Raw genomic sequence first — 13379 nt, forward strand, 5'->3', positions numbered from 1 at the left:
ACATTTTGAAGGTTGTAAAAACACAGCTCTATATCTCACTTTTCCCTCCTTCCTGTGTACAGTAAGGGAGGTCACTGACAAGAGTGAATTGTACATGGGAGTATCAAAGGTGCAGAAAATCTTAGAAATATTTTTCTTCCATCTCATTTTAATGACTCAGTAATATTCTCTCAGAGATGTACTATAATTTATTTAACAAATCCCAAATTGTTGGACATTTAGGTTGCTCCTAATTTTCCCTATTATAAAAATCCTTGTAGAACAGTCTTTGTGCATCCATTATTATTTCCTCGGATAAAGTCCCAGAAGCAAAATTGTTAAATCAAAGAGCGTATGTAATTTTAAGTTCTTTAATATGTACTGCCATACTGCCCTCCAGAAAGGTTGTACTAATTTATCCTATTTTAGTTCTTATCTAGTTCTTTACAAAGAACTCCTAAGATATTTACCTGATTTCTCTCAAGATAATTGGTAGACCTTGAAGTTGGTTTATAATGCCCTCTATTTTACCACTCACTATAAATACTTAAACAGTTGAATCAAGGATAGGACATTTTTATTTGCTTAAACATGTTAATCTATCACCTTGGAGTTACTTTAATAAGACAGTTCTTGTTATTTTCCTTTGGCAAGGCAATTCACAAAGAACTAGTGGAATATTTTAAAAATTGATCAAACCAGTTTTCTTGGTTTGTCAGGTAGCTAAAGTAAATTAGCATATGTGGTGTTTTTGTCAAACAAGCACATACCAGGAAAAGACTGATTACTTAAGAAAAGATTGCTTCAATCTGTTTAATATGAAATCATCATCTTCACTTCTCTGTAGAATTTATACTTAGATAAGTAACTGTTCTTGACATTTAAAAAAATGAGGGTAAAGTTGTCTTCCATGTTAAAAATGAAAGAAAATTAACATTACACATTGACTGACATAGCCATTATTCAATAAATACTTGTTGAAAAAATGAAAATGAAGTCACACAATTTTTAATTAAAAATTATCTATGGACCTTATTGGAAAACTTTACATATATGAACCTAAACTATGTTCTATAGTCTATAGTCTGGATTTAGCAGCAGAAAATAACCAAAGTAGGCTCTTTGGCTCTGAAAAATGTCCAGTCACACTTTAGATTGTACTACAGATTCTTCTGTCTCTAGGAGAACAAATTCATTGGCATTGCAACCTGGATCTTTTTTTTTTTTAATCTAGTTCTAGTAAATCCAAAATGACTGTAATCACTGAGGACCTGAGTATCTCACAAAAAAGATGGATGTGATTCTACTACTGTTGGTGGAGAATGGTGCTGGGGGTTCAAAGGAGAAAGGATAAGAGTACCTATCCTACCCCAGAAACTGGAATTTTATTCATGTCTCTTTTGAGAGGTTAATACAGCTGTCAGAGAAATAAAGAATAAAAGCAATCAAAATCACAAAGGACAGACTGGCATAATTAAGGAAGCTTTCTGTCCCTAAGCACCTTAGATTACACATCTCATTTGGCTTAATAAAGTCATTGTGAGGAGGACTGGCTTGTGAATTATACAGCAATAATACTGATTGTAAACACCAATCTGCCATTTTCTTTATGTCACCCAGCTTTTGCAGAATTAAAAAAAAAGGGGGGTTGTAATGCCTACAAAGTAAAATTACTGAACACACTGTAATGATAATAAAGCACAAATCAGTTGGGATTAATGAAATATATGCATAGATTACTTTCAAGTATTCTTACAGCTTTGTTAGGCAAAGTACTGATGGTACTGTCAGTATTTTTCAACTTGCCAATCTTTGTTAAGCCTACAAAGGTACGAAGAGTAAGTTAAAGGTACTTAATTTGTACCAAAAATTACTGTCTAAGTACTATTTATTAGTCATATATCACGTACTCAAAAAGGTTCAGTAAGCAGAATAAATAATTTAATTGGGACTTAATTTAAATTCACATGTTGGTGATAAAACATTTAATGTCAGTGGACCGATCTGATGAGGAATTTACTCAAGTAGGTAATATGTGTTCTCTAGGGGACAGAAAAACGATGAGCATTCTAAATAATAAGCATGGAATGGAAGTGAATACTTAGCTGAAATTCACTTCCATATCTTCTTTTTAAATTAACATTTTAGGTGTAATTCCAAAAGAAATAAATGCTCTCTGTGGGTAACTCAGAAAACAGAAAATTTCTGAGAAGGGGAGAAAAGTCACCTTATAACAACTCACTGCTGAGATAACTACTATAAATATTTTAGTGCAATGTTTTCCAAACTTACTTATTTATACAAACAAGTTGGAGCATTTGCTTAAAATGTGCAGATTCTTGGGCCCTACTCCTGGAGATTCTGACTCAGTCGGTATAGGATGCTGCCTGAATAATCTACTTTCAATGAGTAAAACAGGTGCCTCTTACCAAAGTTAAGAAATACTGTCGTTAAGACATACCTTCTCTATGCACAGAGCAGCTACTCTTATTATTACTTATCCCTTTCAGCCTATTCCTCATAAAAATTCAGCATAGTTGATTTTTCCTAATCTTATACCTTTTAAAAAGTGAGATACAGGGAACTGTTTGAAACCACAGGGGCAAATGACAGCTTATTCATTCAAACCTAAGGTCAGATCTCAGAAGGACCGATCAGGGAAATGCAAGGATTTTCTGTTCTCCACATCTTTGTGAGATGAAATAGAATAATCAGGTTTTACTTTTTAGGATTTCACTGACCTTTTTATTTGACTGTTTTAAGCACTGGACCTAATGACACTTCCCATTTTGGGAGTTAGAAGCAAGATTTGGATTCATTGCTCTTGTGCTGAGTACTCAAAAATAAAACCAAACATGCTTATACCAGCAACACATTTTGTAGCTGTAATTTGAAACTGCTGATTCTAATTTACTTTATTCCTTTAACCTACAATCTGAGTAAAAGTAAGTAGGGTGTAAAGAAAGGAGATAAAAATATAAAGAAGAGCTCCCTGCCTTAGTCTAAAATGCTAGCAAATTGAAGTTAGACCGGATTTTTTTGCCTAAAAAAGAAGAGAGGACACCTACCAAAATTCATCTGAGAAGGTAAAACCAGCTAACACCACTTGCCATCATTTCTTCTTAACCTATCCTAATCTAATGCTCAAGTTTCCATTCACAGAATATCTGTGGCAAACGTCATTTCTAGGAAATTTTATGCTGTTCTGATTCTTTATAATCCCTCTCTGCCATTCTTTTATTTCTTCAACTTGGAGAAGATATGCCAATGTTAGATCTATTCAATCATGTCTTCTCCTATATGAGGTTCCATGGAATGAATTTCTTTCTGGGAGATCCTCAGAACATTATATTTCTTTTAAACAGTTTTGTTTTTATTGTGTTAAAACTTTAGACCATATTAATAACATCTCCTATTTTCTTTGGCCACTAGGAAACTCAGAAGCAAATTTACAGCTGAACTCTAACTTCTGAACAGGACCTGTGGTTAATAAAAAATCATTTTGTTTATTACTCTCACAGACAGCTTCATTTTATTTTCCTGGGCTTTACATTTGTAACTCTGTGTTTCTCATTTAATTGTTTTTATTCTTGATATTATTTCCGTAAGTGACCTCAAATACTTTTTAATGAATTATAAATAAACTATGTTAATGTAGTATTAGCATAAGTAGGGAGCTAATGACTAGGAAAATTATACTTGCAAGCTGAAGTCAATAATAAATGATTTTGAGTTATCTATACTATTAATTATTGCCCATTAGGCACAAATACCATACATTTAATACACATAAGGCTTAATGAGAAGTCAAGCCATGTGATCCCTCAACAGATTTTTTAAAAAAAGCACTTAATAAAATGTAAAACACAACTATCATAAAAACTCTTAGCAATCTAGGACTAGAAGGGGACTCCTTTTGCTTTTTGAAAGAAAACTATCAAAATTTTATAGCAGGTGAGATATTTAATGGGGAAATTTTAGAAACATTCCCCAAAAAATCAGGAACATGAAAATGGTGACTACCATGTGTTACTGGCTTTATTCAAGAGGGCTTAGCTGCTGTACTTTAACAAGAAAAGGGAAGAAGTGTAAAGGTGGCAAAGGTAGAGCAAAGCTCTCATCATTTATAGATAATAGGTCTTTTTCTGAGAAAACTTAATAGATGAATTGGAAAGTATAACTAAAAAGAGTTTATCAAGGTTTCTAGGTAGAATTTATGAAAATCCATGAACTTTTTAAATACACAATAAATCACAAGCCACAATTTAAAATGCTTCTGACAATATCAACAAAATTTTAAAATGAGACTAGTTAATAAGAATGTATAAGATCAGAGAAAGACAAATGCCACAGGATTTCACACTTCTGTAGTTTAAGAAACAAAGCAATGATCATAGGGGGAAAATAAAGAGAGAGAGACAAACCAAGAAACAGACTTTCAACCATAAAGAACAAACTTGATGGTTATCAGAGGGCAGGTGGGTGGAGGGAACGGGTTCAATAGGTGAGGGGGATTAAAGAGTACACTTGTGATGAGCACTGAGTGTTGTATTAAGTCTTGAATCACTAAATTGTATACCTGAAACTGAAAAAACGAACGAGCAACCGAAAAACAGTACAAGATCTTCATGGACACTGTTATAAAAGTTTACTGAAAAATATAAGACCTCAGTAAATGGAGTGATATAATATATTCACTGTACTAGAACTTCTTGATGAACTTTGAAACATGTCCAAAGAGATCTCATACAGCTTCTAGGCAAATATTTCTTTCTTTTTTTTTTTTTTAATTTATTTAAATAACTCCGGGATCACGCCCTGGGCCAAAGGCAGATGCTCAACCACTGAACCACCGAGGCATCCCTAGGCAAACATTTCCAACCTCATGATAACTCATCTAACATAACGGATAACAGTTTTAAAGGCTGACGGGTTCTGTAACCAATTAGTTAGCTGTCTCACATTATTTGAAAGGTTGGATATAATTTAGTTTGATTGCTCATTTCTTAAAAACCTCGCATGCTAGGATCTCCACTGGCCCGATCCTTCTGCCACATACTAAAGAATTCTTAAAGTCAGGTATTAGACACAAATTTCCACATCCATATATGAAATTTTCATCAACTTCAAGGAAATAAATTTTCCATTAACTTTTAGGAATGGATTGTGCAGATAGAAAGTTATATAAATAAAACACTTACTCAGGATTGCTTAGACTGTCTTTGTGCTACCTTGACCCCCCTACCCTCTCTACCATCATCTGAATCATACTTTTACTTGGTCATAAGCTCATCTGTTTGAAGGGATGCCCAGCGTCATACAAAACAAAATCGAAAATAGATGGACTCTGCCACTAGTTTGTAGTGCTAGCAAAAGGAAGTGGAGGAAATGTTACAAACAAAACTGAGCAGAAAGAGTTGGAGAAAAATACAGAAAATTGTTTTCATTAGAACATCTTTGCTCTTCCTAATGTACATCGAACACATTTATATATAATTATATATAATTAATCATGTGCCATGCCGCTGGCTACCTACTGAACAGTCAGTGGTTTCCCCCTTCTTCACTGCTAAGAAAAGCCTGATGGTTTTTCAGGTATTGGGTGATCCAGCAATTTACGAGACAAAAGACTCATCTTCATTTGTCTATGCTAATGATGCTAAGTAATTCCATTCATCTTGCCAACAGTCATTTTTGGAACAGACCTATGATAGACAAAGAACTGTGAAGGGAGATCTGCTTAGGGCTTTTATAGGGTAGGGAGCTTTCTTCCCCCCCTAAAAAAGGGCATTCCCTATTCCCACCTCCAGGTGCTTCAAAGTACCACCACCATCTTGTACAAGGTGAAGTCAGTTTAAGAACAGCAACATATTGAGGATGGACGACAGGGCGGAAGGATGTGATGAATTCAATTCCTGACAACCTCTTTAAGCCAATAAATTATCTAACACAGAAATGATGTTGTTTCTAGGCTACTTCTTAAGTGAGGAAATGATTTCCTTTAGGATTTAAGCCACTTTAAGTATGGTTTTCCTGTTCTCCATTCCTATGGAGAAATGGCTGTCCAGTCAGATACTAATTTTCCACTTTCCTGTTTCTTGTAGTAAAAGAATATTCAAAGTGATTCAGTGTCAAGGACAAGTGGCATTTAGGGCACATATTATTGAAACAACTTACAGTCATTCCCTATGCCTATCGAAATGTAAACAATTTATGCTTTTAAAGGAAGGTGTGAAGTTCCTGAAGTATTTTCACTAATATAAGAGGACAAAGTGACATGTTATTTGGAGATCTGGCTAGGAAAAATATTTTCTCTTTTGCTCATGGGAAGATGCAGCCTTTTACTCCTCTATGTTTTGTAGCCCTACCAGATAACTTCTCTCTTTCTCCATCCCTAGAAAGTATTTAACAACACTCTTTAGATCAGCTACAGGCAAAGTCTACCTTGGTGTTACTTTAGGAAATCAATATGATTTAGACATAATTTTTTTTTTCCTTCAAAGAAAACAGGATTTAAAAATTGCCTTTCCTTGGTGGAGTCCTAAATCCTGAATAAGGCCTGGCAGATGGTATGATGGAATTCACAAATATTTTTCTGATTAATAAAAATGTGATTCCAAAGCTGAACTTTAAATTCTGGTGGAGTCTAAGTAATATGTACAAATACAACTCAAAGCACTTCAAAGCACGGCTTATAAAGACCAACATCATGGTACATCTATCTGTGAGTTCAGAGATTGCCAAATTAATGATTTTTTTTTTCCTCCTGATTTATGAGAGTTACTTTGGGACCTATGTTTCTGTGTAAAACAAATGCAGCATTTATTAATAATGTAAGCAGCTCTAGGGCCCCTTTACCATGGCAATGAAACTCTTGTTTAAATCCAGAACTGTTTCCTTTACACTTTAATGGATTAGATTTGTTTAACTTACTTTACATAGTGCTCAATGCAGTTCCATTGGCATATGATGGATGTTTAATGAATATTTGATGATGGTGACTATGACTGTACATTAATATATGTTAGTGTCCACAGAAAAATGATAAAACATTCTAAGCTATATTACTCTAGCAAACATATATATAATGTATATATTATGTGTATATATATAGAAATTATATAATAACAAAAGAGGAGTCATGCCTTTTCATATTCATACATTAGTTCTAAGAAAACTGGAAATAAAAGTAAAGGTTTAGGAATTAATATTTATTATCTAATACATACTAACAATTTATATAATATTTCTACATAGTATTTTACTCAATCCTAACTACAACCCTATGGAATGAGTATTGGAGTTCCCACTTCCTGAACCTAAGATGCCATCAGTGTGTGATGAACCAATATTTTACATATCAATAGGAAAAACTCCACCAATGAAATTATGATATATCATTTGTAAGACATACCCTGATTGTGAAGAAGGCAAAATGGAAAAATAACATGCATCTCAAAAATTACAATAAAATATGATACTGATCATAAAATTCCCTCAAGTCATAGAGCCAATTAATAGCTGTGGCCAAGACAAGCCGGCTGTCCACCAAAGATTCAGTTTCCCTCCCATAGTACAGCATTCCTATGGAGAAATGGCTGTCCAGTCAGATACTACATTTTCCACTCTCCTGAGTTCTGACCAAAAGAATGTGGCATAATTGATGTCGTCACCTCCAGGCCAAAGTGGTGAAGAAGCACAATTACTTTCTCCATCCTTTCTCTTAAACTATTATTTACTTTAAAGCTGAGGATGATCTCCCTATAGAAGATGGCAATATGGCAAAGCTTCTGTATCAGCCTGAGTCCCTGAATGCAAAGGACAGAGCCCTACCCTTTTCGCTAAACCCATCGTGCCAAACAGGAATGTCACATCTGACTTGACATGAGCAATAAGTAAACTTTTATTGTGTCAAGCCACTGCAATCAGGGCTAGTTTGTTATATCAATTGGAATTACTCCAAATAATTGGAGTGGTAGAAATAGAATTTGAATGTCAAGTTCCAATGCATGTGATACCATGCAAATACAAACCTCTAAACTTACCCCTTCCCAAACAAAACAGGTATGATGGCTTCATTAAATTTTAAGATTTCATCAGTTGGTTTGAAGCATGGGCAGAAATGATGCATTTCGGAAAGTCCAGAGAGGGACAATTAAATTTGTGTATATGTAATAGCGTAGACATGAGAACAAAGGAACAGGGAAAAAAAAAAAAACAAAAACAAAAACAAAGAATGAGGGAGTTGTTTCCAAAGTGGGAAACAACGACACGTGTATGCTATCTCCTTTTTGTCCTGTTTCAGTTTAATATAGTTTGGGTTCAGGTAAAGAAGATCTAGGCATTTTTTTTTTTTTTTTATAACCCTAGCCTACTAAATGGTTTACTATCTCCAGATAAAAATACTTAGAAGAGCTTGAAGAAAAGGAAAAGGATGAAGCAGCAGCTTGACTGGCAATGAATGAAAAGGCAGGAAGGGAAGTGACAAAATGGGAGAGGTGACTAGCACGGGTTCTCGATTTAAGACAAGACTGTGAACCCTGGCTTCATGACTTCTCATGCTAGAGTCAGTGACCTTGGGCAATCATGTGACCTTAAGGGTCACCCCTGTTGTCTATAATGGTACGATAACAGAATGCACCTCCCAGGTTACTATGAAAATGAAATAAGATAAAGCATGCACGAGGCACATACCACCCACGAAGAGCACAGTGAAGGCTAGTTACCACACTTACTACATTTGCTGTCATTATTAATCATTAGTTTCCTTTCCCACTTTGTAGCAAATAGGCATGTATGCTTTTTTTTAAAAAAAAGACTTTATATATTTGTTCATGAGAGACACAGAGAGAGAGAGAGAGGCAGAGACATAGGCAGAGGGAGAAGCAGGCTCCCCGCGAGGAGCCTGATGTGGGACTCGATTTCAGAACCCCAGCATCACAACCTGAGCCTAAGGCTCAGGGCTCCGGCTCCACCACTGCACCACCCAGGTGCCTCGCCAAGTATACTTTTAATGTAAATATCACATTTTGGTGAGATAGATTAATATAGTATATTAATAGATACACTAGATTTAGGAAATCAATATGATTTAGGTATAATTTTTTTTTCTTTCAAAGAAAACAGGATTTTGAAATTGCCTTTCCTTGGTGGAGTCTCAAATCCTTAATAAGGCCTGACAGACGGTATGATGGAATTCACAAATTCACAAATATTTTTCTATTTTTCACAAATATATTAGCACCTGGGTGGCTCAGTGGTGGAGCATCTGCCTTTGGCTCAAGTCACGATCCTGGAGCCCTGGGATGGAGTCCCACATCAGGCTCCTCACGGTGAGCCTGCTTCTCCCTCTGCCTACGTCTGTCTCTGCCTCTCTCTCTGTGTCTTTCATGAATAAATAAAATCTTAAAAAAAAATAATAACGTAAATCTCTTCTACAGATAGAAAGTGCAATTCCTTGGAAGAAAGTCTGTCTTCAGCTGTGAAACCAACTGAGGTTAAGAGCCCAAGGAAGTTTCTGCTTCAAATTACAAAAGAAAAAATTGTTAACATGGCTTGAGGGAATGATGAGCAGAGAAAATATGAACGTATGCTTGGTACATGATATTTCAAACACCAGTTTCACTTTATTGCTTACATTAAAAAAAACATTTTTTTTTCACTTCACAATATCGTAAGAAATAAAAACGAGAATAGCAAAAACTTACCCTTTGTTTTTCATTTGAACCCTTTTTATTGGTTTCTTTTCTACTTTCATCTTCATATACTAGAACAAAGTCGATTCTTCGCTGACCGTCATTAAAAAAGAGGGAGTCATGTTTTCCATTAAATTCTTCCTGTGTGGAAAAACAAATTTTAATCCAATTGTTAAAGTGTCAATTTATAAGTGTTTATTTTCTAGTTTTAATAGGTACATCAGTGTGTTTAGAGAGAAAGAAAAATCCATTCCTAGTCACTTAACCAAGAGGTCACGGTCACCATGATCTTTGCAAGCAGAGCATGTTCTTGGTAAAAGGAGTCCTTGAATTGAGTTTAGGATTATGCTACAAACACATGGGAAAATATCAGTATTTTCTACATAAACACAATCATCTCAGAATTATTCCCTCCTCCAACAGCAAAGGAGTATCACTTTGTAAATAAACACGGTAACCAGAGGTGCCTATCTGAAGGAGTGAAGTTTAGTTTCTTCATTTACGAAGAAGAAAAATATAAGACAAAGCACCGTTTATGAAAATCTCACCCTTCCTAAGTCATAATTTCTAACCTTTTTACCATTTTTCATGATTTCTCTCCGGACCTTCCCAGTTTACAGAAGGTACCACTTTATAACATTAAACCAAATCAGATGATGCTTTGATGAACACAAAAGCTACAATGGCTGTTGATATTTGTTCCCAAATTCATGAAAGATATCCCTTCACTCCTAGCAAATAAAACAAATAAACAAATGACCCCAGCAACAATAATAAATAAGTGAGCTTTTAGTTTAGAGCTTAAAAAAATGAAGAAACAATGGCTGAACACAGACCTAATAGAGTTTAAAACAGTCTTTATTACCATGTGGATTTGAAAAGAATTATTTTAATTCACTGTAAGCAAAGACTTGGGTTTCTGTTGCTCACACAGCTTGTCCAGATGCTTACGTGAATTTTGTTGCTGTTTAAGGATTAGACTATTTTTTAAGTGATAAGCAATATTTTTAAATCTTGAACTTCTGTTTTCACTGAAAGCTCATGCGGAGATTGCATTTTGTAGTCATTTGGCAGAACCACTTAATCACTAAATGCAATTAATTCTTCTTTGCATTTAGCATCAATTTAATACAAAAATCACCTAATTTTATCACTACCCCATCTTCCTTTTCTTCACACTTTTGAGAAGATACATCTTTTACTGAACCTGATACTCGTCATTCCTTTCTTTTCCACCATGGAGCAGGTGAAGGTCTCTGGCCAGCAGTCCAAACACCCCCATTTAGCAGGTTACTTCGCCTGTGGAGCTCATGCTGCTGGTGTAACCTAACTCAACACACCTCTATCCCAGTCACACTTAACCAGGGATTCCTGTGGGCACAAACATTGTGCCCTTGCCTTGAGTTTCCCGAGCCAGAGCACAGAGGGGCCAGGACAACAGACACATCTGTGTCTTGGGCTGGTGCTTCTACTCAGTTCTTTTACTTACAATTTCAGCTATTTAATATCCATAAACTTTTAAAAGTGTTTAAAGCTGTACAAAAATGCTAAAGCCCCATCTTTTCCATTTCAGTCACAAAGTCCTTTAGGTCCTTCAATTTCTCTTCCTTTCAATGAAGATCTTACACAATTGGTGACAACCAGGGCAGCTGCGAGAGGAAAATTTTGTGTAGAGGGGGAAAAGAATGAATAATTTCTTCAGAATGGCAAAGGGGAGGTGCAGTGGAGTGGAATAATAGTCACAAAAACCTGGTCACCATTACAGATGTCTGAAAAGTGTACAAAAGCCACTTTTTTTTCTGTAGCCTTTGGTGGCATCCAGCAGGACTCACTGAAGTGAAGGTCTAAAGAATGAAGCCTGGAATGAGAACCCACCTGCACGTCTAAAGAATGAAGCCTGGAATGAGAACCCACCTGCACGTCTGAACCCTCCAGACACTCTCCCTCCCACTGCCCTTGCTCAGCCACATAGGCTGGCAGTCAGCCTCCGGATAATCTGGTCTGCGTGTACCTCTCTCATGTGTGACTGAAGACCATGGCCCTTTGTTTGGAGGAGAGCCTCATGGACTTGGCATCAGCTGTCTGTGTGAAATAACTGGGTCAAACTCTAAGATGGTATTACTGGAATGCAATGCTGGGAAAAGGATGCCAGTTTTCTACTGCTATGAAATCTAGGTTTCCCATCTCTTGGCAGAAGGCCTCCTACTAGGTAATTGGGAAGAAGGGAGAAACTCAAGGTGGGGCTGGAAAAAATAGGTAACAGACAAGAAATTTGGCCCAAATTTAAAAAGACTGATTTATGAACAAAACTGTTTTTTTTTTTTTAAAGCTAGATTTTTCACTTGATAAATCTACTACAGGCCTAACTCACCCAATAGGACATTTCAACTCACCTAATAGAGAACCGGGATGCGTGGGTGGCTCAGTGGTTGAGGATTTGCCTTTGGCTCAGGTCGTGATCCCTGGGTCTTAGGATTGAGTACCACATCGGGCTCCCCACAGAGAGCCTGCTTCTCCCTCTGCTATGTCTCTGATTCTCTGTGTTTCTTATAAATAACTAAATAAAATCTTTTTAAAAAAAAAAAGAAAGAAATAATAGAGAACTAAAAAGTAATTCCTCCCCTAAAGTTTTGCTTTATATAGTAAAATTTTAATAATCTCTTAGGATAAATACTGACAAACTTCTTTAAATGACTGGTGATGAATTATTCAAGTCCTGACCTCTCTGCATTTCTTGGTACCTACTCAAAACCTGAACTTTACTCTTTTTTAAAAAAAATATTTTATTTATTTATTCATGAGAGAGGGAGAGAGAGACAGAGAGAGGCAGAGACACAGGCAGAGGAGAAGCAGGCTTCATGCAGGGAGTCCGATGTGGGACTACAGAGAGAGAGGGAGACAGAGACAGAGAGAGGCAGAGACACAGGCAGAGGAGAAGCAGGCTTCATGCAGGGAGTCCGATGTGGGACTCGAACCCAGGACCCCAGGATCACGCCCTGAGCCAAAGGCACACACTCAATCGCTGAGCCATCCAGGCATCCCTGATCTTCACTCTTTTTGACCAAGTCAAATGGCACCAAGATGAGACACAAAAACCTGAAACTGGGCATTTTTCCAAAGAGGACATCCAGATGGCCAAGAGACACATGAAATGATGCTCAACAGCATTCATCATCAGGGAAATACAAAACAAAACTACAATGAGATATCACCTCATACCAGACGGAGTGGCTAAAATCAACAACACAGGAAACAGTAGGTGTTGGTGAGGTTGAGGAGAAACGGGAGCCCTCTTACACTGTTGGTGGGAATGCAAACTGGTGCAGCCATTGTGGAAAACAGTATGGAGCTTCCTCAAAAAGTTAAAAATAGAGCTACCCTAGAATCCAGCAATTGCACTACTAGGTATTACTCAAAGGATACAAAAATACCCAATGACCTCACCAGTCCCGATGATACTAGATTCCACCAATCGAGCATTCATTTACTCATTGGTGGCCAACTGACCTGATGTGTACTTTAAGTTAAGGGCTGCAGTGGTTAAAAAAACACTCATGTTCATTTGTCATTATTTCAAAACTATGCTGCCAACCACCGTGGAATAGTGGCCTGACCACTTCTGTCTTTGGCTGCTGCCTCTGACATTTCACACTTGAGATGCAAAGGAGACATGCTGGTCTGAGCAGTAAGAGCTTGGCTGAGGAG

At 36.5% G+C, this 13379-nt stretch overlaps 1 protein-coding gene and 1 long non-coding RNA gene across 5 annotated transcripts in view; one reads left to right on the forward strand and one right to left on the reverse strand.

Annotated features, from left to right (window-relative positions):
* The window catches only part of LOC144296957 (uncharacterized), a 51541-nt gene extending 41869 nt beyond the window's left edge, over window positions 1-9672 (forward strand). Inside the window, exons 3-4 of the long non-coding RNA XR_013363921.1 lie at window positions 9221-9311; window positions 9420-9672. This is a non-coding gene — a long non-coding RNA (uncharacterized LOC144296957). The remainder of the gene's footprint in view (window positions 1-9220; window positions 9312-9419) is intronic.
* ANO6 (anoctamin 6) overlaps window positions 1-13379 on the reverse strand; it is a 186089-nt gene that overhangs the window by 71344 nt on the left and 101366 nt on the right. For all 4 annotated transcript variants that reach the window (XM_077870360.1, XM_077870363.1, XM_077870361.1 and 1 more), the window contains one exon: window positions 9687-9815. In XM_077870360.1, coding sequence (XP_077726486.1) covers window positions 9687-9815 — 129 coding nt within the window. The remainder of the gene's footprint in view (window positions 1-9686; window positions 9816-13379) is intronic.

The sequence above is a fragment of the Canis aureus genome, chromosome 25 (assembly GCF_053574225.1).
Source record: "Canis aureus isolate CA01 chromosome 25, VMU_Caureus_v.1.0, whole genome shotgun sequence".
Lineage (NCBI taxonomy): Eukaryota > Metazoa > Chordata > Mammalia > Carnivora > Canidae > Canis > Canis aureus.